The sequence below is a fragment of the Dama dama genome, chromosome 15 (assembly GCF_033118175.1).
Source record: "Dama dama isolate Ldn47 chromosome 15, ASM3311817v1, whole genome shotgun sequence".
Classification (NCBI taxonomy): domain Eukaryota; kingdom Metazoa; phylum Chordata; class Mammalia; order Artiodactyla; family Cervidae; genus Dama; species Dama dama.
This window is the reverse complement of record NC_083695.1, coordinates 80,148,484-80,172,121: the sequence shown is the minus strand read 5'-3', so window position 1 is coordinate 80,172,121 and position 23,638 is coordinate 80,148,484. Positions and strand designations below refer to the sequence as shown.

Genomic DNA, 23,638 nt, shown 5'->3' with positions numbered 1-23,638 from the left:
AAATGATACTTCTGCAGTCCATGGGGTCGGCAAAGAGTCAGACATGACTGAGCCACTGAATAATAACAACTGTTTCCCAAGATAGCTGTTTTTCTCAGCAATAAGTTTTGCAAGTGACAGGACTTACTAGATAATGGTTACTGAAATACTTTAGTAGTGTGTATCAGAAGAAATTAATTCAAAAGGCATCTATTACCTAGACTAGAAAGAATTAAAAATAATTTAAGTCTTTCAGCATCTAGATGAATGATTTTTAACAATTTTGGAACATAAACTCCTTCGATAGTAACAGTGAAAATTATGAGCCCTTCCCTTACAAAAATACACATGCCCATTAAATGTCTGGAGAAGGAAATGGCAACCCACTCCAGTACTCTTGCCTGGAGAATCCCATGGATGGAGAAGCCTGGTAGGTTACAGTCCATGGGGTCACTAAGAGTCGGACATGACTGAGTGACTTCACTTTCACTTTTCACTTTCAGAAGGAAATGACAACGCACTCCAGTGTTCTTGCCTGCAGAATCCCAGGGACAGAGGACCCTGGTGGGCTGCCGTCTATGGGGTCATACGAAGTCAGACACGACTGAAGCACCTTAGCAGCAGCAGCATTAAATGTCACAAACAATTTCAAGGGGTTCACAGGTCATGAGGATCATTCAAGCATTCCTTAATAGCCCATGAATCCCAACTTAACAGACTTGGTTTAAACCCCAGCTCTACTTAGCTGTTGATCTAGGCAAGTTCTGTGTGACAAAAGTTTCTCTTTTGTAAAATGGAACTAATAATATGTCTAACTTATAGCACTGTGTACATTAATACAGGTGAAGTGCTCAGAATAATGCCAGGTATATTTTGGTTGTTTGTTATTATTAATAACACTATTATTGTTGATGATGAGAGCTCTCTGAGGGGAAAAAAACGGGAGAGTACTGTGGTCACTTCAGATTGGAGAGTACTATGTACTATATAACCCCTTCGCATATATTCTTGAGCCACATTAGCAGAGTAAAAGACCTAGTAGAATGAGACCACCACCACCAAGAATCTTTTAAAACACATCTGATCAGTATCTCCTGAGTGCATCTGACCACAGAGTTCTCTTTTAAAACTTGCAGAATAACTATAAATTTATCACAAGATAACAGTACTTCTAGAAACATGTATAGAAAAGGTAGTTTGCTGCTGGTTTCTCTGTTTAACAAAGGAGAATATCCATCTAAACTATTTTGAAAATTTGAGAAGCTATTAAAAAAACTTTTAATTATTTAAATGTAACTTGCTATAACACATGTTTTTGAGTAACAATTCTCTGCCTGTTACAAATTAAGATACAAAGTTGCCAAAGCAAAATAAACAACACAGAACACACACAACAGAAACAACAAACAAATGCATTCAAGAGCTAAGGGAATATTATCTTGGCATAATAACAGCCCCAGGGCTTAGGGTATGATTAGTTTATTTGCACCCTTCCTTATGTACTAACAGTGCATGTGTGACTAAATCAAGACTGCAAAGAGATGAATTACTTTTCTCTTTGACTAATATGTTGTTGGATGTCATTTCAGCCTGGATGAGCAGGATTAATAGTGTACTTAGTAGATTTTATTAATTAGGTAAGATGTCAGTAAGAGCCCTTTTTAGATACAGACCAGGGAGATATAGAAGAAAATGACCTACGCCTATATGATACTTTTATTTTGCTACAACCAAAGGCAATGGATTCAAAAGCATGCTTAAGTTCTTATGGAAGGAGAGAAAAGTATAATGTTATACAAGTTCTAGGTTATTTATTTTATAACCTAAGTCTCAAGTTCTTAGGGTATAATCTTGGTCTTAAAAAAGATATGGCTATATTTTGATGGAAAGGGAAATATAATACTTCCATATAAAATGCCCCAAATCTAAAATGTATACGGCATTTTCATAAGATACAATAAAGTGGCAGTTTTTTGAACAAACAAGATGGGATATACAGATATACTTGAAAATTATACAAAAGATTTCCTCCTTTTGATCTTAATGGAATTTTTTTGGGTAGTTTTGGTTGTTTTTGAGCAAGTGAGAAGACATTAATTCAGATACCCCACATTAATTAACAAAATAATTTCTGATGAAGTTAACAGTCAATGTATATTGCCCTTCTGTAGTTATTTATAAATTTCCATTTTAATAATTTCTCTGAATAATTTTTACATATATAATGTAAAATACATTATATATCATAATCAGCAAACATTACCTCCAATGCTGTACTGAGTTTGTCCATTCTTCCAGACGACCAAAATTCTATGATGTCCAGTGTCTGCTATTACCAATCTATTAGAAACATGGTCCACTGTTATTTTGCCAGGAAACAGCAATGGTGATGGCGGCAAGGAATCTTTATAGAGTTTTATTCCAATTTTATTAGCTCTGATCTGTCCCCTGTCTTTGTAATACTTTAAAGCTATTGAAGTATATAAAAATAATTTCTCTTTATGTCCTTCTCCAATCAAAGAAAACAACATGTTTCCACGGGGTCCAAGTATGATCAGAGTCGGCCAGCAGGAAACTTCTAGTTCTTGCCAAAGGCTGGCATCTGCATCATTAACCACAGGGTGGGTGATGTTGTATCGAAGAACAGCACTCCTAATGTTATCCAGGACTTTTTCATTTGGAAACTTAGCCGAGTGAACACCAACAATCAGAAGACCATCTAAATGAGAAAAATTAAAAGTTGAACATTATTAAGTATTAATATTTGACTATCACTATCCATATATTAGGGTTGGGGTCATTAATAAGTATAAACAGATAAAAAGAGAAAAGATCGGACTAAATTAGTATCTTCAACTGTATTTAAGCTCAAGAATAAAAAATTAACATTTAAATCTAAACTCAATCTTGATGACTACATAAAAACCACATATGATCAAAATCACGTAGCAACTTTAAGTTTAAAACCCCGTGTCCTTTATCTAGATAAAGCTTTAAAATAATTTTTTATTTTATTAAAAAGATGTTGAAATTTTGTAACCTTTTCCCACCTATTTTAAGCTCCTTTAAAATTCACAAAGACTATGATTGCTTTCTGCTGGTATTGACTGTCACATTATCCTCTTAAATTTTTCTGATCTAACTATATCATAGATTAACAGAATGAATAGGAGCAAGATGTTTCCATAAGGTCCTTAATTTATTTAAAATTTCTACTGTATAGCTCTTAGAACAGATCATATTATAGACAGCAGAACTGCTGAAAACTAAAAACAAAATATTTCTTTTACCTAATCAATACAGCATGTCAAGAAAATAACACGGGAAAAAAAAAAGTATGAAGTGTTAGGCTGGATTCACAGAAAAACTCAGTATTGACTACCAAGGTGATAGAGGTAATAATAGCCATGTAAATTAGAATCTCCCAACATATTCATTAAAAACTATACAAACCAGTATGAAGAAAAAATAAAACCACACAAATTGGGAGGTCTAAGTACCAGACAGCCCATCCTTCCATTACAACTAGCAACTCCAAATCAAAACACACACACACACACATGTCTGACGGCTGAGAACAGCAAACAAAAGCAGGGAGACTGAGAGAGGGGTCAGAACTTGGAAAAGCACATTACAGGAGGGTGCGTTTCCAGCTGTATTTCGTTTCCCCTTTCACAGCTGTGCATTGAGAACGGGCCCCAGTGAGCCTGTGGAGCAGTTTCGGAAGATCAATCTACTATTCATGCCACAGCAATCTTGGAAGGAGAGGAGCAAGAGACTGGGGCAGAAAAAATACATAACACCAGAGCTTCCAAAATTTGATTAAAGATATAAATGCACAGAATTCAAGAAGGTTAGTACACCTTAAAGATAAACTGAAAGAAAACCATGCCTACCTACATCATCAAGTTCTGAAAACCAAAGATTAAAAAAAAAAAAACCCACAAACGTCTTGAAAGCAGCTGCAGAAAAAAAGACACAGTGAAGAGTGGCACCTTGGAGAACGAGGTAGAAGGGCAGTGGGGAGGAGTGGGAAGGCCTGTACACTTAAAATACACTGTATGTCAAATATGCAGCAATAAAGTTCTTAAAAAAATAGAATAAGCTCCCTGAATTCAAATTCTGGCTTTACTACTTGCTGAGTTACCTGAGGTGAGGCATGGCACTAAATCTCTCTGTGTTATCAGTTTTCTTATTTTTAGAATGGGAAAATAATAGTAATTGCCTCACAGGTCAGCTTTGAGGATATAGAGATAATCTGTATAAGACATTTAGCATAGTACCTAGTACACTGTAAAACTGTAAAACCTCAACAAATGTTCATTATTATTATTTAAGTTATAAGTACAAAATAACCAATAAAAGAGAAATATAACATTTTCCATGTATCAAAAGAAATTAGTAATGTAAAATAGAAAAAAAGCATATCATGTTGAGAAACAACAAATAAAACCTAATATACAAAATAACACATAACTTTACATAATAATACTTAAAAATAAATGTGAATGGGTTTAATTCATCTATTAAAAAGATTCGGACACATTCTGTACATCAGAGACACATCGAAAACATAGTGAACCAGAAAAGCAAAAAATAAAGATATGGGAAAAGATGTGGGCAAATGAAAGGATAGGAACAGAAGGGTGTAATTCTGGTAAGCAGGATATATCTGGGAGAAGGAAATGGCAACCCACTCCAGTATTCTTGCCTAGAGAATCCCGTGGACAGAGGAGCCTGGTGGGCTACTGTCCATTGAGCACAGAGTCGGACACAACTGAAACGACTTAGCAGCAGCAGCAGCAGTGGGATATATCTGACAAGGCAGATGTCAATCCTCACAGCATTAAACAAAGGAAGAAATTTTTTAACGTGAAAGCATTTACAACAAAGATAAAACAACTAGGAATACCCCCAAGGAATAAAGGAAGCAACCTGATAAAGCAGACACACTCCAGTAATAAAAAAATACACCTTCCTCTCAAGTGTACATGGGATATTTATAAATACTGATCATAAAAAAAGGATTATAGAGATTACATTCTAAACCACAATACAGTAAAACTGGTATTATTAACAAAAAAATTGCCTTTTGTTTCAGAAAAACTCCACTATTCTTGCATGTTTCTCCTTTACTCCTACACTAACACCACTTAAAAACTGCTGACACCAGATGGGTGGGTTTTTCCCCCCACACTAGGCAACTGTTGGCAACAACTTTTGGGTGTTCTCAATTCTAACATGGGGGCAGTCACTCACAAGACTGCCCTCCCACTTCTGATGCCAACAGCAAGTCACAGGTCCCCAAGATACCCACACTTCTGTTCAAATTGGCTACAAATCAGATTTCCATGACCCTTCCCTTGGATTAGATTATTTGCTAGAAGAACTCACAGAACTCAGAGGAACACTTATCGTTTACTGGTTTATTGTACAAGAGTATGATAGAACACACAGCCAAACATCCAGATGGAAGAGAGAACATAAGGCTAGGTATGTGGGAAGGGATACAGAGCTTCTACGTGCTCTCCCAGTCTGCCACTATCCCAGCTCCTCCTGTGTTCACCAACTTAAGTTCTTTGAGCTCTATACCCTTGGAAATTTTAAAAGGCTTCATCACAGAGGCATGGTCCATCATTAACTCCATTTCCAGCCTCTTTTCCCTCTCTGGAGAAGAGGGATGGGAGGTGGGGGTGGTAGGGGTCTGAAATAATCAAGCTTCTAATCATGGCCAGGAAAAGAGAATAAATCAAAAGAAAGCAAGTAATAAACAAAAAATTCATGAGATTAAAAAAAAAATTTTTAATTCAGCATTCACATCTGACAAAAAAATATAAAAAACTGAAAAACGGGAAACAGGAATTGATGGGTATTTTCTTTCGGTAGGAAAGTTAACCTTAATCACATTTATTGATGTGATCGTTCGTTGATCAAACCTTTTGTATTTCTCTATACTGTAATTACTGCATATTATGTTACAGTGTGTTTCTCTATTTGGTATGCCCATTTTCCTTTTTTTAAAAGACTTTTTGGGGGTTTTAGGAAGGTTTTTATTTTTGTTCCAGTGGTTATTTTCTATTAATATTTTTTATCATATTATAAAAGTATTAATTCCCATTTTTATAATCTTTTATGATCTGGTCTACCATTTTTAAATGGTATCCTTTAACTGCCACTTATTACCTATACAATTATCAATAGTCTGTTTCCCCACTTTCCCTTTTATTTCCATTTTTCTTTAGTTGCATTCTTTCTAATTCTGTCAGAATATATGATTTTATATTACTCTTCAACTCTTGGGTTGTATTTTGCTGATTTAGCTAGGTTGGAACTGTTGTCCAGTAGTCTATTCCCTACTGGGTTATCCTGGACCACGAGACACTGTGAGAGAGAACCGGAAGGTGTAAAGCAGCCGCAGCCTGATCCTCTCCTGCGGGAAGACTGGTGCAGGGCACAGGCGCTGCTGCAGTTTACGCCCGCTCCTCATCCGCGGGCTCACCTGGAGGGCTGTGGGGGAGCGGCTGGGCCCCCCGCAGCTGCACTAGCTCGGCCAAATCTCCTCCCTCAGCATGTCCAACTCCTGGGCCAAGTTGAGCTGCTAGCTCCATGATGAAGTGAACAAACATATTCTGCTGGTCACCTCATTACTTAAGTTGGAAGCTGACATGGGCTGCAGCTCATCCTTAAGGGATTCCAGTTCAGGCATATAGGTTGTAGTTTGCCCTTGTTCTCCCCTACTTCATATCCATCTTTCCTTTTCAACTGCCTGACCTCCTGACTTCAAGTTGAGCCATCAGACGTACAGGGAACAGCTACAGGTAGACTGACTAACCAGCACAAAAATGTATCCACGAGATTATTCACTGTTTCTATTAGAAACAACGTTAAGAGCCTGGTGCGCTGCAGCCCCTGGGGTCACAAAGAATCAGACACAACTTAGCCAGTGAACAACAACAAGGGTCAATACACAGGACAGCAGAGTAGCTGACTAAGTTATGGCACGTGCTCATGCACACACATACACACACGCACACACTACTACGCAGCTATTAAAAATAACTGGGAAGTTTTCTATAAATTTATATGGAGTGACTGCCAGGAAAACTTACATGATAAAAAGTAAAGTGCACAAAAATGTCAGTGGTATGTCACTTAAAATAATACAAAATATTTTTTTTTTAAAAATTTAAAAAATAAAAAGAGCAGGACAAAAAGAATGAGATGGTAAGAATAAGCAGAAGAAAAAAAAAAAAAAGAATAAGCAGAAGAGATGGGTAGATGGAACTATATTTTCTGTGTGGTTCTGACTTTTAGACCAAGTTATAATTCTTCATGAAGTAGTGAATGTGTTAGTCACTCAGTTGTGTCCAACTCTTTGTGATGCCATGGACTGTAGCCTCCCAGGCTCCTCTGTCCATGGGGTTCTCCAAGCAAGAATACTGGAGTGGGTAGCCATTCCCTTTTCCAAGGAATCTTCCTGACTTGGGTCTCCTGCATTGCAGGCAGTTTCTTTACTGTCTAAGCCACCAGGGAAGCCCATAGTTTTGCATACTTAAAAACAAACAATATCAAATAAAAATGGGGGGGGGGCTAAAAATACAAATAAAAACAAAAGAATCTTGCTGCACTTCAAATGAATAACATAATCTCATGGGGGGTGGGGAGTGGGAGGAACTAATTTAAATAATTTTTAAATTTAGTTGAGAGGGACTGGAAGCAAAGACACCCCAGTAGCAACAAGCACATCTAGTGTCCAGATCTTATTTTCTCAAAACCATTCTCAATATTCAATACTAAAAGGAATCAGAGGCTTCTTGGAAAAATGGCTGATTTAGACATGGAGCTGGTAAAGTACAAGACGAACCTGGAAATATTTTGTTATTGACAAGAAGTGCTCAGAGAATGATAAGGACAAAAGGACACAGGTGATAGAATAGCTTGAAGGTGATCCTATTAGTCAAATAGGAAAACTCTGAAAATCAAAATAAATAATGACAGTGATGCTTTATAGAAACAAATAAGAACTCAGGAGTTGAGTTCAAATATATTTAACTTATATGCAGAGTACATCATGAGAAATGCTGCGCTGGAGCAAGCACAAGCTGGAATCAAGATTGCCAGGAGAAATATCAATAACCTCAGATATGCAGATGATACCACCCTTATGGCAGAAAGTGAAGAGGAACTAAAAAGCCTCTTGATGAAAGTTAAAGAGGAGAGTGAAAAAGTTGGCTTAAAGCTCAACATTTGGAAAACTAAAATCATGGCATCTGGTTCCATCACCTCATGGCAAATAGATGGGGAAACAGTGGCAAGAGTGGCTGGTTTTATTTTTCTGGGCTCCAAAATCACTGCAGATGGTGATTGCAGCCATGAAATTAAAAGATGCTTACTCCTTAGAAGAAAAGTTATGACCATCCTAGATAGCGTATTAAAAACCAGAGACATTAGTTTGCCAACAAAGGTCCGTCTAGTCAAGGCTATGGTTTTTTCCAGTGGTCATGTATGGATGTGAGAGTTGGACTATAAAGAAAGCTGAGCACTGAAGAATTGATGCTTTTGAACTGTGGTGTTGGAGAAGACTCTTGAGAGTCCCTTGGACTGCAAGGAGATCCAACCAGTCCATCCTAAAGGAGATCAGTCCTGGGTGTTCATTGGAAGGACTGATGCTGAAGCTGAAATTGCAATCCTTTGGCCACCTGATGTGAAGAGCTGACTCATTTGAAAAGACCCTGATGCTGGGAAAGATTGAGGGCAGGAGGAGAAGGGGATGAGAGAGCATGAGATGGTTGGATGGCATCGCTGATTCGATGGACATGGGTTTGGGTAGACTCCAGGAGTTGGTGATGGACAGGGAGGATTGGTGTGCTGCGGTTCATGGGGTCACAAAGAGTCGGACACGACTGAGCGACTGAACTGAACTGAATGTATATCATATATATATGTATATATGAGATGGCTGAATGGCATCACCAACTCAAAGGACATGAGTCTGAACAAGCTTGGGGAGAGGGTGAAGGACAGGGAAGCCTGGCATGCTGTAGTCCATGGGGTCGCAAAGAGTTGGACACGACTGAGCAACTGAACTGATACCATATTACTTTAAAAAATGTTTATTTTTTTCCTTCTGGTCAATATACCCCAATACTTCTTCAAAGAAGTGATGAGTAAGGTGAGATTTGAAAGATGAGAAGATGTTAACTATGTGAAGAGAGCAATGAAGGAGATTGCAGGGAGAGAAAGTAACACACACAAAAGAGACTGAAGAAGGTCAGCGACTAAACACACAGAATAAATGGGAGCACTGGACAAAATGAGAATAAAACTACAGACAGAGACAGGCTCGTGAGACATATTAAGGACTGAGATCTTCATTCTTAAAAACAATGGAAGTCAGATGAAGAATGAAGTGCAAGTCTCAGAGATACTTCAAACTAAACTCATGAACTTCCCCTCCAAACTTGTCCTTTCTACAGCATTTCCTGTCACAGAACGGCACCACCATCTGTCCAATTATACAAGCCAGAAAACTACCTAGGATATCTCTGTCATAACCAACCAGCCCTCTCTCATCACCCATAGTTAATCCATGATCAAGTCCCATTGATCTTATTACCTAAAACCGACTTCAAGCTATCATCATGTCTCACAGGGAACACAACAGCCTTGTCACAGATCCATTCTTCTCCACTAATTAAGTTACCCAGGTAACTCCAGATCCAGGAAAGGAACTAGTAGCTAGATATCTAGCTACTATAGATAGCACAGGAGCTCAGCTGGGTATTCTGTGATGACCTAGATGGGTGGGCTTGGGAGTTGGGGAAAGGAGATCCAAGAGGGTGGGGGGATACGTGGCTGATTCACTTCACTGTACAGAAGAAGCTAACACAACATCCAATAAAACAGAAAAAGCTTTCTATTCTTCCAGGTGACTGTAATTTCCTTCTTAGCACTGATCAGAAATTATAAAAATATCTATGTGGTTATTTAACTTTTCCCCTTGTTAGACTATAATTCCTATTAATTATTTAGGGACCACACACAGTTTTATTATTTACCAGCACAGTGCCTAGTACAAAGAAGGTAATGAATGGGCAGGATATAAATGCTAAAGAAACTTTTATGTGTGCAATAAGCCATACTATATTGACAAAATAGGGTATCTATACTGATCTATATACAAGAACAATTGCCAAACAATTGCATCTCATGTTTTTCAGTGTCAGCAACCTTAAAGTATACATACAGAGATTTTTCTTTTCTTTTTTTCTTATTTTTATGAGATTTTTCTTAAAATAGTTTGCTTGTTCTGTTAATCATACACAAAAATAAAACAGGATGTAAAAGACTCTTTCCTTTTAGATCTTTTGCCAACACATGGATCAAAACTACTGCATTTAAAATATGGAAGGAAGAAAAGAGAGGGAAAAGGAAGAAAGTGAGAAGAGAGGGAGAGGAAGAAGAAAGGGAAAAGGGGAAGGTAAAACCAAATAACGAGTAACAGCTTCTAAAAGGTTAGTAATAAAGTTAAGTTTTTTAACACATCAGTGACTGGGGGATTTTTGCAGAAGCAGTCAATAATGTGTTAAAATCATTTAAAAAACTTTAAAGGTCTTATTTTTGTGAAATGTATAGACATATAGATACAATTATATATAGTAGTATATATATAATGTGTGTGTGTGTTCAGTTGCTCAGCTATGTCCGACTCTTTGCAACCCCATGAACTGTACTCCACAAGGTTCCTCCATCCATGGAATTTTCCAGGCAAGAATACTGGAGTGGGTTGCCATTTCCTATTCCAGGGGATCTTCCTGACCAAGGGGTCAAACCCGTATCACTTGTGTCTCCTGTATTGGCGGGCAGATTCTTTACCACTGCACCGAAAAGCCTCATATATTATGTATATATAGTATATAAAAGACAGTATAGTTTGATCACAGGCAGTATAATTAACTTAGCTCAATGCAAAAACTAAAAATAATTGAGGGGTTTTAGATGTTACAAAAACTGTAAACTGACACATCTTGAAGTCTAAAAGATAAGTGTGACTTTAGTACTAGGCAAGAAAGGATCCAATGGAGTAGGAAATAGCAACCCACTCCAGTATTCTTGCCTGGGAAATTCCATGGAGAGGAGCCTGGCAGGCTCCAGTCCACGAGGTCGCAAAAAGTCGGACACATACACAAGAAAGGATGAAGGCAGACAAGGGAGGTTAGAAGACCGAGGGAAAGCAAGAAAGGTATGGAGAGAGAGGATTTTAGGTTTTATACCAAGAGCACTAAAAACATGAGGTGAAAAAAAATCACAATCACTGAATACTAAATTAAAGCAGAGGCCAGAAGCAAATTTGAATGTTTTTTAAATTTCAAAAACTGACATTTCCCTGTGTCCACATTAAACACTCTGAAAGTTTACCATAAATTGACCAATATTTTCATCATACTTTAGGAACAAAGAATAATAAACATATGGGCTGCTGCAAAAAGAAAATATGAAGTGTGTACAAAAAAGAGTTAACACAGCAAGCCCCAGTGCTATTCTTTCAAAGGTCTGCTTACAGGGCTGGTCCTTGCCTGGATTTTGGGAGTGTTCCCATCATTTCCAGAACTGATAAGAGTAGCACACAAGACCTAAACTGTTTGTACAAACACTATGGTTTATGCTGAACACTTGCTTTCCTTCTGGGAGTCTGGAATTTTGGTACATGGCGCCAGGCAGAAGATGCCTCTGTGGCCAGCCCCCAACAAAAACCTCGGGTGCTGTCTCTAATGACCTTTCCTGGTTGGCAACATCTCAAGCTTATCCTAACAACTCCTTGCTGGGGGAATTAAGCACATCTTATGCTTCCCTGGTGGCTCAGATGGTAAAGCGTCTGCCTGCAATGCGGGAGACCTGGGTTCAATCCCTGGGTTGGGAAGATCTCCTGGAGAAGGAAATGGCAACCCACTCTAGTATTCTTGCCTGGAGAATCCCATGGACGGAGGAGCCTGGTAGGCTACAGTCCATTGGGTCACAATGGGGACACGACTTGAGCGACTTTCACTTTCACTATGTGAGTCCACCAAGAGGGGACTCTGGAAGCTTGCTCCTGGTCTCCCCTGGATTCAGCCCTATGTGTCTTCTCCCTTGGCTGATTTTGCTTTGTATCCTTTTGTTGTAAAAAATTGTAGCCACCAGGAGTACAACTACATGCTGAGTCCTGTGAGTCCTCCTAAAGAATTGACCTAGGGGTGGTTTTGGGAACCCTGACAGAGTAAAATCATCAGATAATGACTCATTAAAAGGTTTCATTTCCCAAAGGAGACATACAGATGGCTACTTTGTGTTGTTCAGTGTTATTCCCACTGACTCCTTGTGACCCCATGGACTGCAGCACGCCAGGCTTCCCTGCCCTTCACCATCTCTTGGAGTTTGCTCAAACTCATGTCCATTGAGTCAGTGATGCCATCCATCTCATCCTCTGTCACCCCCTCTTCCTCCTGCCTTCTATTCACCGCCCCCCCACCTGCCCAGCATCAGGGTCTTTCCTAATGAGTCAGCTTTTCGCATCAGTTGGCCAAAGTATTGGAGCTTTAGCATCAGTCCTTCCAAAGAATATTCAGGATTGATTTCCTTTAGGATTGACTGGTTTGATCTCCTTGCAGTCCAAGGGATTCTCAAGATGGCTAACAAACACATGAAAAGATGTTCAACATCGCTCATTATTAGAGAAATGCATAACAAAACTACAATGAAGTATCACCTCACACCAGTCAGAATAGCCATCATCAAAAAGTCTACAAACAATAAATGCTGGAGAGAGTGTGGAGAAAAGGGAACCCTCTTGCACTGTTGGTAGGAAAGCAAATTGATATAGCCACTACGGAGAAGAGTATGGAGATTCCTTTAAAAACTAGGAATAAAACTGCCATATGACCCAGCAATCCCACTACTGGGTATATACCCTGAGGGAACTTAATTGAAAAAGACACATGTACCCCAATGTTCACTGCAATACTATTTACAATGCTAGGACATGAAAGCAACCTAGCTGTTGATTGACAGATTAATGGATAAAGAGGTACATATGGTACATATACACAATGGAATATTACTCAGCTATAAAAAGGAATGCATTTAAGTCAGTTCAAATGAGGTGACTGAACCTAGAGCCTATTATACAAAATGAAGTCAGAAAGAAAAAAGCAAATATTGTATATTAACACATATACGTGGAATCTAGAATGATGGTACTGATGAACCTGTTTGCAGGCCAACAATGGAGATGCAGATATAGAAAACAGGCTTGTGGACAAAGTGGGGGAAGGAGAGGGTGGAACGAATGGAGAGAGTAGCATGGAAATACATATATTACCATATGTAAAACAGTCATTGGGAATTCGTTCTATGACTCAGCTCAAACTGGTGCTCTGTGAGAACCGAGAAGGGTGGGGTGGGACGTGGGAAGGAGGTTTAAGAGGGAGGGGACATATGTATAACTATGGCTGATTCATGTTGATATATGGCAAAAACCAACACAATATTGTAAAGCAATTATCCTTCAACTAAAAATAAATTTTTTTTAAAAAGTTTACTTTCACTGTAAAATCAGAAATATATTCTTCTAATTTTTAACAAAGTATGAAATGGAAAAATAGCATATACTACATAATGAGAATACCAGTGGTTACTCAGAAGTATTATGGAATTTAGATTTCTAGAGTCTGATTTAATTATATATTAACATTCACCTAGCAAGCACATTTAAAAGTATGCCAAATTTTCCTATTAGATGTTTTCTTATAAAATCAGTGCTTTTCCTTAGATAACCACTGTGCTAATTTTGCATGTTATATAAAAATATACCATTAACATATCCAGTATAAAGAGATTAAAAAAAAAATTAGAAACCCTCAAGGACAAAAGGGAAAAAAAACCAGAGGTACCTGTCAATTTAATACAAATATATGCTAACTCATTACGAATTAATAACAAGCTTAGGGCCCAGCTACATTCTTAAAAACTGTTTGAACATCAGAACCATTCACTACTATTAAGTATCTTTTTACTTTTGCTTTAGATCTTTGATATTTATAATTTCTTGTATGCTATTGTGAAAGTGATACTGGTCACCTTACAAACCTGATTCTAAAAGCTGTTTAAGAGGAAGGAGACTGAGTATGAAATCAGCCCTCTTTCAGAGTGTTTTTAAATTAAGATCCACTTACTTACTCAGCTGAGCATTTCTGGCTTACTGATAAATGAAGTGAAATTCCATGAAATAAAAACAGGCTGCTGAATGCCTCTTCAAGGACATAAATAACACGGCTGCAGATACATTCGTAAATATATCAGACAGTACTGAGATAAGACACAGCAGCGTGATAAATTAGGAGACTAGAATCAACATATACACACTAACATATGTAAAATAAATAACAAGAACCTACTATAAAACACAGTAAATTCTACTCAATATTCTGTAATAACAATCTATTATGAGAAAAGAATCTGAAAAAGGATATATATATGTGTGTCTGTGTGTGTACAACTGATTCACTTTGCTAAAACTGAAACTAACACAACATTGTAAATGAACTATACTCCAATAAAAAAATTTTTAAAAAGACTCTTAGCAGCAAGAAAGCAAATTAATTTAGTGCCAGCTTATTGAACTTTCATATGATAATTCTGATTATGCCTGCTTTTGTGAATATGAACTGAACTTATCTTCTAATCAATATAAAAATATTTTATTTCTAAGTTACCAGAATTTTAATATAGTAGCATATTACTGAAGTAATGTTTCTTTGAAATTACAACGTTGAAACCACTTACAAAGTATTTTACTTTTCAGAAGTGTATTTATATGTAAAAATTGTTATTATTTTTTGTCACAAAGTGTTGTAAAATATTTTCAGTAAACTGGAAAAGAGATTATAAGGATCCATTCTAAGAAGCCACTGAATTTGCTTCAGATAGAGGTTAAACAACTGAGTTAACCGAACAGTTTATTAGCAGTGATCTGAAGTAGGAAATGGATAACTTTGGGATTTTTAACCCAGTCTGTAAATGCCATCCTGAAACACAAATCATATTGTCATTCTCCTATTATGCAAATAAAAACCTGAAACATCTCTGTATTTTCAATGGATGAAAAAGTCTATATAAACTCAACTATTAAGAATGTTATACAAAGCTCTTCATAGTGAGTCTGAACCTAATCTACCTTCCTCTCCTTTCACTTTTCCGAGGAGCCCCTACAGTCTTGCCACAGTAAACTATTTTCCACTCCCCAAATCTATTCATTCCATTTGGTACCTAAGAGAGATGAAAATGTTTGCAATTTCCTAGAAGGAGGATTGTAAGTAAAGCATTTCATGGACATTTCTAATCTTTGACTATATGAATAGAGTATCACTGTTTAATTGTTTTATTGTAAAATTTCCTAATTTGATTAAATGGATCAGGGGAATTAACTGCCTCTCATATTAGCTATAAATCTAACTTAAATAATTTTTAAGATGCTTAATCTTTTTCTTTTAAAATTTTTATAAAAGCATTTTACATAAAGGTAATACATTAATATGGGAAAAACTCAAACAGAAATATAAAATGTAAACCAAGTATTCCTCCTTCAACTTTAGTCCTTCTTTGCTTCCCTGCTTGTTTACCTGTCACTTCCCCAGCCAGGAGTGTCCCTCCTGCCCCATTTTCATTTTCAGCTACACTTCTGCTCATTTTTCAAGTTTCAACCTAATTGTCTCCTCTGAGAAACATCTTCCAAAGCTTTTAGGCAAAGTGAGTTACTCCTTTCCCCACTGGTTTAATTCAACTTTGTTATATATTTCCTTAGCAGTTAGAGTATACTGCACATAATACATACTCAATAAATGCATTTATTACATGGACTTGAACAAGACACACAAGCATCTAAAACCTAGGAGACAATGAAATATTCTTATTTCTTAAATACAGATGAATTTTTAAAAACATGAATTAATTACTGGGAATAATTGAGTTTTTTATAAATCTCATTAACAGTCATTAACAGGCATCAGAAGTTTCACTTGCACTGAAGATTTTATTCAATATTTCTTTTTTTTTTAAATAACTTAAGTTTCAAGATACCCTTCATTTTTGTACATGCATACTCTACTCTCATTTTTACTCTCACAAGATCAGTGAACACTTTTTGGTCACTGCAAAGAGGACAGCTTCAATTAATTTAAGCCTAATCAAATGAAGCCTTTATTTCATTTACTCCACATGTTCTCTTCTTATAGAAAGAAGTAAACAAAAAACAAAATCTGAAAAATGTCAAAGTTTTAAAGAAAATACTAAGCATAATCTCTTCTTAAAATTTCAAAATTTATAATACCATAAAAAAGGATTTCCTAGTGTGCTCTGGAAAGCCTTAACCTTTATAAATAAATAAAGCAGGGTCAAAGAAAAAGTATCTGTTATAATATTCTGCCTTCTAAAATATCAGTAGTAGTTTTAGGTCATTTGAAATCAAAGGAAGCCTAGTTATATTTCCTAAAAAGAACTTTAAACCTTTTTATCACAGTGAGAAGAGTATAAAATTAGTCATGCATTTTATTTTCTCTTTTTTTCATAGAACAAATTTAGGTAAGTCCAGATGTACAAAAAGACATTTTTAAAATACCTGATCATGAAAAAAGTAAACTATATCCTTATTTTTAAAGAAAAATTATATACTAAATGCTGGTTCTTTAGGAAGGCAAACCATTATCATTAAACTTAACTCTTCACAAAAAGGTACACGGAGTCCTTAATTCACAGATTAGAAATTACTTTCAGAATCCCTGAAGTCTTGCCAAATGTTCATTCTTCTATGAGCAAAATGAGTCAGCCACTCTCCAGCGACTATGCCAGGACAGTCCGTTAGAAACCAATTAAAAAGAGCAGATACCTTTATCAGAGTATGTGTGTTCTAATGCATGAAGATCAGGCAACAGGTGAATACAGTTTATGCAGCAGTAGGTGAAGAAATCAAGGACGACCACTTTTCCACATAGATCCTTGTAGACCGAAATAGGTTCTTCCGTATTCAGCCATTCTAATCCTGAAATTTACAGAAAATAAGTAATGATTAAAGGAAACAATGAAGATGATTTATCTAAAACTTTCCATTAAAATGTGAACCATTATTATTTTTAAGAAAAGATAGGGGACAGGAAGGGAGAGGGGAGTTAATACATAGAAAGCTACTATTATGAGGCAGTCTGCAAATATAGTAAGAAAAAGCTACTAAATTCTCTCAGAAATAGCATATTAGTCTGTGTGTGAAAGGAAGATCAACATATTTAGGTAAAAATGGGAGGAAGAATCAATATTACAAGAACTTAAGTACATGATTAGGTACAAATGAGCTATTGAAAATGAAAGTCAACCTTAAGAACAGAATAAATATCAAAAAGGAACAGTGTTAAACTTTAAGGATAAACACGCTGTTGTGCAATCCCAGTCATGGCCGACTCCTTGCAACCCCACGGACTGCGGTACATAAGGCTTCTCTGTCCTTCACCATCTCCCAGAGCTTGCTCAAACTCATGTTTATTGAGTCCTTGATGCCATCCAAACATCTCATCCTTTGTCGTACCCTTCTTCTCCTGCCTTCTATTTCTCCTAATATCAGCATCTTTTCCAATGAGTCAGCTCTTCGCATCAGGTGACCAAAGTATTGGAGCGTGAGCTTCAGCATCAGTCCTTCCAATGAATATTCAGGGTTGATTTCCTTTAGGATTGACTGGTTTGATCTCCTTGTTGTCCAGGGACTCTCAAGAGTCTTCTCCAACACCACAGTTCAAAAGCATCAATCCTTCGGCACTCAGCCTTCTTTATGGTTCAGTTATCATATCTGTATATGACTACTGGAAAAACCATAGCTTTGACTATATGGACCTTTGTCGGCAAAGGATAACATACAAAATACCCAAGCCAATTTCATAAGAGAAAGAGCTAAAATGCTCTGGATTTAAATGAGACCTTAAATACAAAATATTTTAAATGAAAAGTTAAGCAAAGCACAGTTAAAGATTTCATGAAAGCAATATTAATATTGATGAAGAGCATGTTCCCTTCTCTCCAAAGGAAAGAAAAATAAAATCTCATTAATCTGTGCTTTCATAAATCAGAATTTATAATTACTAGACCATGATTTACAACTTTACACACTATGAAGAAAAATTTTGTCAAACAAAAGTAGATTAAAAGAGCAGCATCTCTGTTACCAATTTAAGAAATAAAGATAATGAGTTTGTTGCTTCTAAGTAAATAAATGTACCTACTAAAACCATTAATTATACCTTGAAGCTTGGAAATAGTTTATAGAAACTGAAAACCAAAGTGGGGTGGAACCAGTGAATAATAACAGTTAACAACTAATAACGGCAACTGGAGTTACTCAAAACAAAATCTAAAAAAAAAACCCTGCAAATCAAACTAGTATTTCTGTCAATAGTCCAGCCTAGTGAGGGTTTTGGCTTCCCTGGTGGCTCAGACAGTAAATAATCTGCCTGCAATGTGGGAGACCTGGGTTTGATTCCTGGGTTGAGAAGATCCCCTAGAGCAGGGCATGGCAACCCACTGCAATATACTTGTCTGGAGAATCCCCATGGACAGAGAAGCCTGGTGGGCTACAGTCCACAGGGTCACAAAGAGTCAAACATGACCGAAAGACTAAGCACAACAGTGAGGTTTCAGAGTACAGTAAGGTCTTAATTATCCAGTTTAATAAAGTGTTAATTATATACCTGATCAAATGACCATATAAAACTTCAAACTAATTAATGTGTATTTCACATCCCCTAATTTTAAAATATCTGAGTCTCAAATATATTTTTTATAAATAATCAAGCAATTTAGATTAGGGAAGGAGGGAAAGTATTATTATATATGTCAGTTATTGTGCTAGGTGCTTAGCAGACTTAATAATGCATTTTATAATAAAAATAACAATGAATATAATTTTAAAAGCTGCTAACATTTACTGAGCTCTCATATGAAATAAGAACTTTAGATAGATTACTTCCAAACTGCATAATAAACCTGAAAAGTAAATACTGGTTCCATTTTATAAGTAAGTTGAGAAAAAATTAAGGCTTGGAGAAGTTAAGTAACTTGCTCAAGATCATATAACTAACAAATGGAATAACTGGGATTTAATTCCAGGTCTGTCTGAATCCTTCATTTATACCATGCTGCTTCCCATAAAACATGTTTCTTTTAAGAAATGAACAAAGTGAAGTGTTTTTGAGAGAGTTATGTTCATGACTTCTTCATTACCATAATTGATAAACCAAGAAAAAACTCATATCCAGTAATCTGTCCTCAGTAATTATGCTAAAAACAAAGACTGAGTATTTTGTTATTACGTATGAGTCATGGAGATCAAATCTCATGGTAATAAAATACACTCACTGTAAATACCAACAAGAAAATAAAAGCACTGAGCAAAGTCCTAGTTGCTGGCATGCTGGTTTATGACTGTACTATATATAACTGATTTTGGTACTAACAACTTGGTGATGTCTGTGCAGAGAGTCATCTCTTCTGTTGTTGGAAAAGGGTGTTTGCTAGGATTGCTGTGTTCTCTTGACAAAAGTCTATTAGCCTTTGCCCTGATTCACTTTGTATTCCAAAGCCAAACTTATCTGTTACTCCAGGTATCTCTTGACTTCCTACTTTTGCATTCCAATCCCCTACGATGAAAAAGACATCTTTTTTAAATTTTAGTCTTGTAGGTCTTCACAGAATCGGTCAACTTCATCTTTGGCGTAAGTGTTTGGGGCTTAGACTTGTATTACTGTGATGTTGAATGGTTTGCCTTGGAAACAAGCCAAGATCATTCTGTCGTTTTTGAGACTGCACTCAAGTACTGCATTTTGGACTCTCTTGTTGACTATGAAGGCTACCCCATTTCTTCTAAGGGATTCTTGCCCACAGTGGCAGATATAATGGTCATCTGAATTAAATTCACCCATTCCGGTCCATTTTAGTTCACTGATTCCTAAAATGTTGATCTTCATTCACTCTTGCCATCTCCTAGAGTTTGACCACTTCCAATTTACCTTGATTCATGGGCCTAACATTCCAGGTTCCTATGCGATGTTGTTCTTTACAGCACTGGACTCTACTTCCACCACCAGACAGGTCCACAACTGAGTGCTGTTTTTGCTTTGGCTCAGCTGCTTTATTCTTTCTGGAACTAATAGTAATTGCCTTCTGCTCTTTCCCAGTAGCATAGTGGACACCTTCTGACGGGGGGCAGGGGGGTCATCTTCCAGTGTCAAATTTTTTTGCTTTTTATACTGTTCATGTTCATTGGGAAAACCATGATGATGTGGTCACTCACCTAGAGCCAGACATCTTGGAATCTGAAGTCAAGTGGGCCTTAGGAAGCATTACTACAAACAAAGCCAGTGGAGGTGATAGAATTCCAGCTGAGCCTCTTAAAATTCTAAACGATGATGCTGTTAAAGTGCTGCACTCAATATGTCAGCAAATTTGGGAACTCAGTAGGGGCGATAGGACTGGAAAAGATCAGTTTTCATTCCAATTCCAAAGAAGAGCAGTGCTAAAGAATGTTCAAACTACCATACAATCGTACATGAACCAAGAACTTCTACATGTACAAACACGGTTTAGAAAAGGCAGAGGAACCAGAGATCAAATTGCCAATATTTGTTGGATTGTAGAGAAAGCAAGGGAATTCCAGAGAAACATTTACTTCTGCTTCGTTGACTATGTGAAAGTCTTTGACTATATGGATCAAAACAAACTGTGGAAAATTTTTAAAGAGATGGGAATACTAGACCACCTTACCTGTCTCCTGAGAAACCTGTATGCAGGTCAAGAAGCAACAGTTAGAACTTCATATGGAACAACTTATGAGTTCAAAATTGGTAAAAGAGTATGACAAGACTGTATATTTTCATCCTGTTTACGTATCTTAAATGCAGAGTACATCTTTTGACATGCTGGGCTGGATGAAGCACAAGCTGGAATCAAATCAAGATTGCTCAGAGAAGTACCAACAACCTCAGACATGCAGATGATACCACTCTAAAGGCAGAAAATGAAGAGGAACCAAAGAGTCTCTTGATGTGGGTAAAAGAAGAGAGTGAAAGAGTTGGTCTAAAACTCAACATTCAGAAAACTAACATCATGGCATCCAGGCCCATCACTTCATGGCAAATAGAACGGGGGAAAGTGAAAGCAGTGACAGATTTTCTTTTCTTGGGCTCCAAAATCACTGCAGAGAGTGACTGAAGCCATGAAATTAAAAGATGCTGGCTCCCTGGAAGGAACGCTATGACAAACCTAGACAGTGTATTAAAAGCAAAGACATCACTTTGTCAACAAAGGTCAGTACAGTCAAAGCTACGGTTTTTCCAGTACTCAAGTATGGATGTGAGAGTTGAACCATAAAGAAGGCTGAGAGAAATGATGCTTCAGAACTGTGGGGCTGTAGAAGACTCTTGAGAGGCCCTTAGACTGCAAAGAGATCAAACCAGTCAGTCAGTCTTAAAGGAAATCAACCCTGAATATTCATTGAAAGGACTGATACTGAAGCTGAAGCTCCAATACTTTGGCCATCTGATGCGAAAAGCCAACTCATTAGAAAAGACCCTGATGCTGGGAAAGAGTGAAGGCAAAAGGAGAAGCAGGTGGTAGAGGATGAGATGGTTAGACAGCATCACCAACTCAACGGATATGAGTCTGAGCAAACTCTGGGAGATAGTGAAGGACAGGAAAGCCGGGCATGCTGCAGTTCATAAGATCACAAAGAGTTGGACAAGAATTAGCAACCAAACAGCAACAACACGTATATAAACTTTGGAAGTTTCTCGGATAGGATGAGCACTATTGCACCCAATTCTTTTGACAGAATTCTACAATACTTCAAGTCCAGTATAAGATTAACAACAGAAAAAAATAAGCACTTCTGAAGGCCAGAGCAAAAGGCTTGGAAAGACACGAGGCTGTCGTCAGAGGCAGGGTTCCAACAGGACTCCCATGAGACACTGAACCCTGCCACAGCCAACCAATTAACTATACATGTGGTTTCAGTGTCATGACAGGAGACATGCCAACACCACCAGGCAAAACAATGCCAGTCCCAACCAAAGAAGGTAAAGTTCAGTTTCCTTTATCATAGCAAGATGAGCTTCACAAATAGCACTGCTGGGAATATCAGTTCTCTCACCCTCCCAACATTGATGCCAACAGGATTCATACCTGGAGACAGGCCATAATTGATTCCGATTTTCAAAATTACAAGTTTCATAACTTTGAAAGGAGGAGGGTGGCCCAGTTAAGAAACCAGCCGATGTGGGAGGCAGTGCTTGTATAATCCAACTTCGGCATTTCTTAGTTGAGAAGCCCTAAGCAAACGTTTCTGTTGCCGTGCTTCAGTTTCCCAACTGTAAAACAGCTAACAAGACCACCTGAGGATTTTCTGGTGGCTCAGAATCCTCCTGCAATGCAGGAGATCCCTGTATTGGGAAGATCCCCTGGAGGAGGACATGACAGCCCACTCCAGTATTCTTGCCGGGAGAATCCCCATGGACAGAGGAGCCTGGCAGGCTGCAGTCCATGGGGTTGCAAAGAGTTGGACACGGCAAAGCGACTAAGCACCCACGCAGTAAGACCACCTCGATGGTTTCCAAAGAGGATTAAATAACAAATACTTTGTGTTTAGGACTCTGTGTGGCCCACAAGTGACCCGTAACCGTTAGCTTGGATGATGCACAAAGATAATGATGATGATGGGCAACCAGAATGAAAGGACAGGGTGGCGTGGACACTGGAATCACTGCCAACAGGGGCCACGACATTTTAACTCAGTGTACTGAGTTAACCCAAGGCCCGGGCTGAGACGGAGGAGAGAGACGAAGAGGCAGGTTCCCGCCCTCCACAAACCCTCGTTCGCTGCCGCCTGGGGACAGAGGCTCGGCTGGGCGAGGCGTCTCTCCGCCGCGCGGCTGCACAACCGCCTCGCCCACCGCTTCAGGGGAGGGCGCGGTCCGCGAGAAAGGGGAGGTTCCGGAGGGGTCCCCACCCCGAAGCCAGCCCCTCACCTTCCGGAAACTCCGGCACCGACAAGTCCTGCTCCCAGCCGTCCACCTTCTGCAGATACTGGTAGACCAGGCTGTCCTTCTCCTCCTGGGTCACGGCGTCGAGCAGGGCGTACTCCAGCGAGGTCTGAGCCGGGAGCAGGCCCGAGAGGTTGCAGCTCCGGGCTCCGGGCGCCGCCATGTTCTCTCCGGATGGTCCAGGGGCGGCCGCCCAGCCCGCGGGACGGTTTCGTGTGGAGAGAGAGGAAGCGCTTATTGTTCTTTGGTTTCCAAACCGCACATTCGCCTCCCTTTCCACCAGCCCCACTCCACGCTAACGGCACTTTGTTCAAAAGCTAAAGTGTAAATCGGCGCAATTCCCAGGCACGTAATTAAACTACCTTCCCAAGCTACCCCGCCCGTCCTAAGTCTTCCCGCCCTAGGGGAGCCTGGACATTCAGAACGCCAGATTCAACAAGGAAAAGGCCCTTGGGCCGGCGTTCTAGAAGCTCCGAGAGAACAATTCCTCAACCTTCAGTTTGGAAATTAACAGCTTTTAGAACTAAAATAAAACAAAATAAGTCTGTAGAACT

At 38.3% G+C, this 23,638-nt stretch overlaps 1 protein-coding gene across 1 annotated transcript in view; it reads right to left on the bottom strand.

The window, feature by feature from the left end:
• Window positions 1-23,625, bottom strand: part of NHLRC2 (NHL repeat containing 2) — a 62,593-nt gene extending 38,968 nt beyond the window's left edge. The window contains exons 1-3 of the mRNA XM_061162721.1: window positions 23,070-23,625; window positions 16,898-17,050; window positions 2,243-2,698 (exon numbers count right to left, since the gene is read on the bottom strand). Of these exons, the coding sequence (XP_061018704.1) occupies window positions 2,243-2,698; window positions 16,898-17,050; window positions 23,070-23,247 (787 nt within the window). The 5' untranslated portion in view covers window positions 23,248-23,625. The remainder of the gene's footprint in view (window positions 1-2,242; window positions 2,699-16,897; window positions 17,051-23,069) is intronic.
• Window positions 23,626-23,638: the final 13 nt, after the last annotated feature.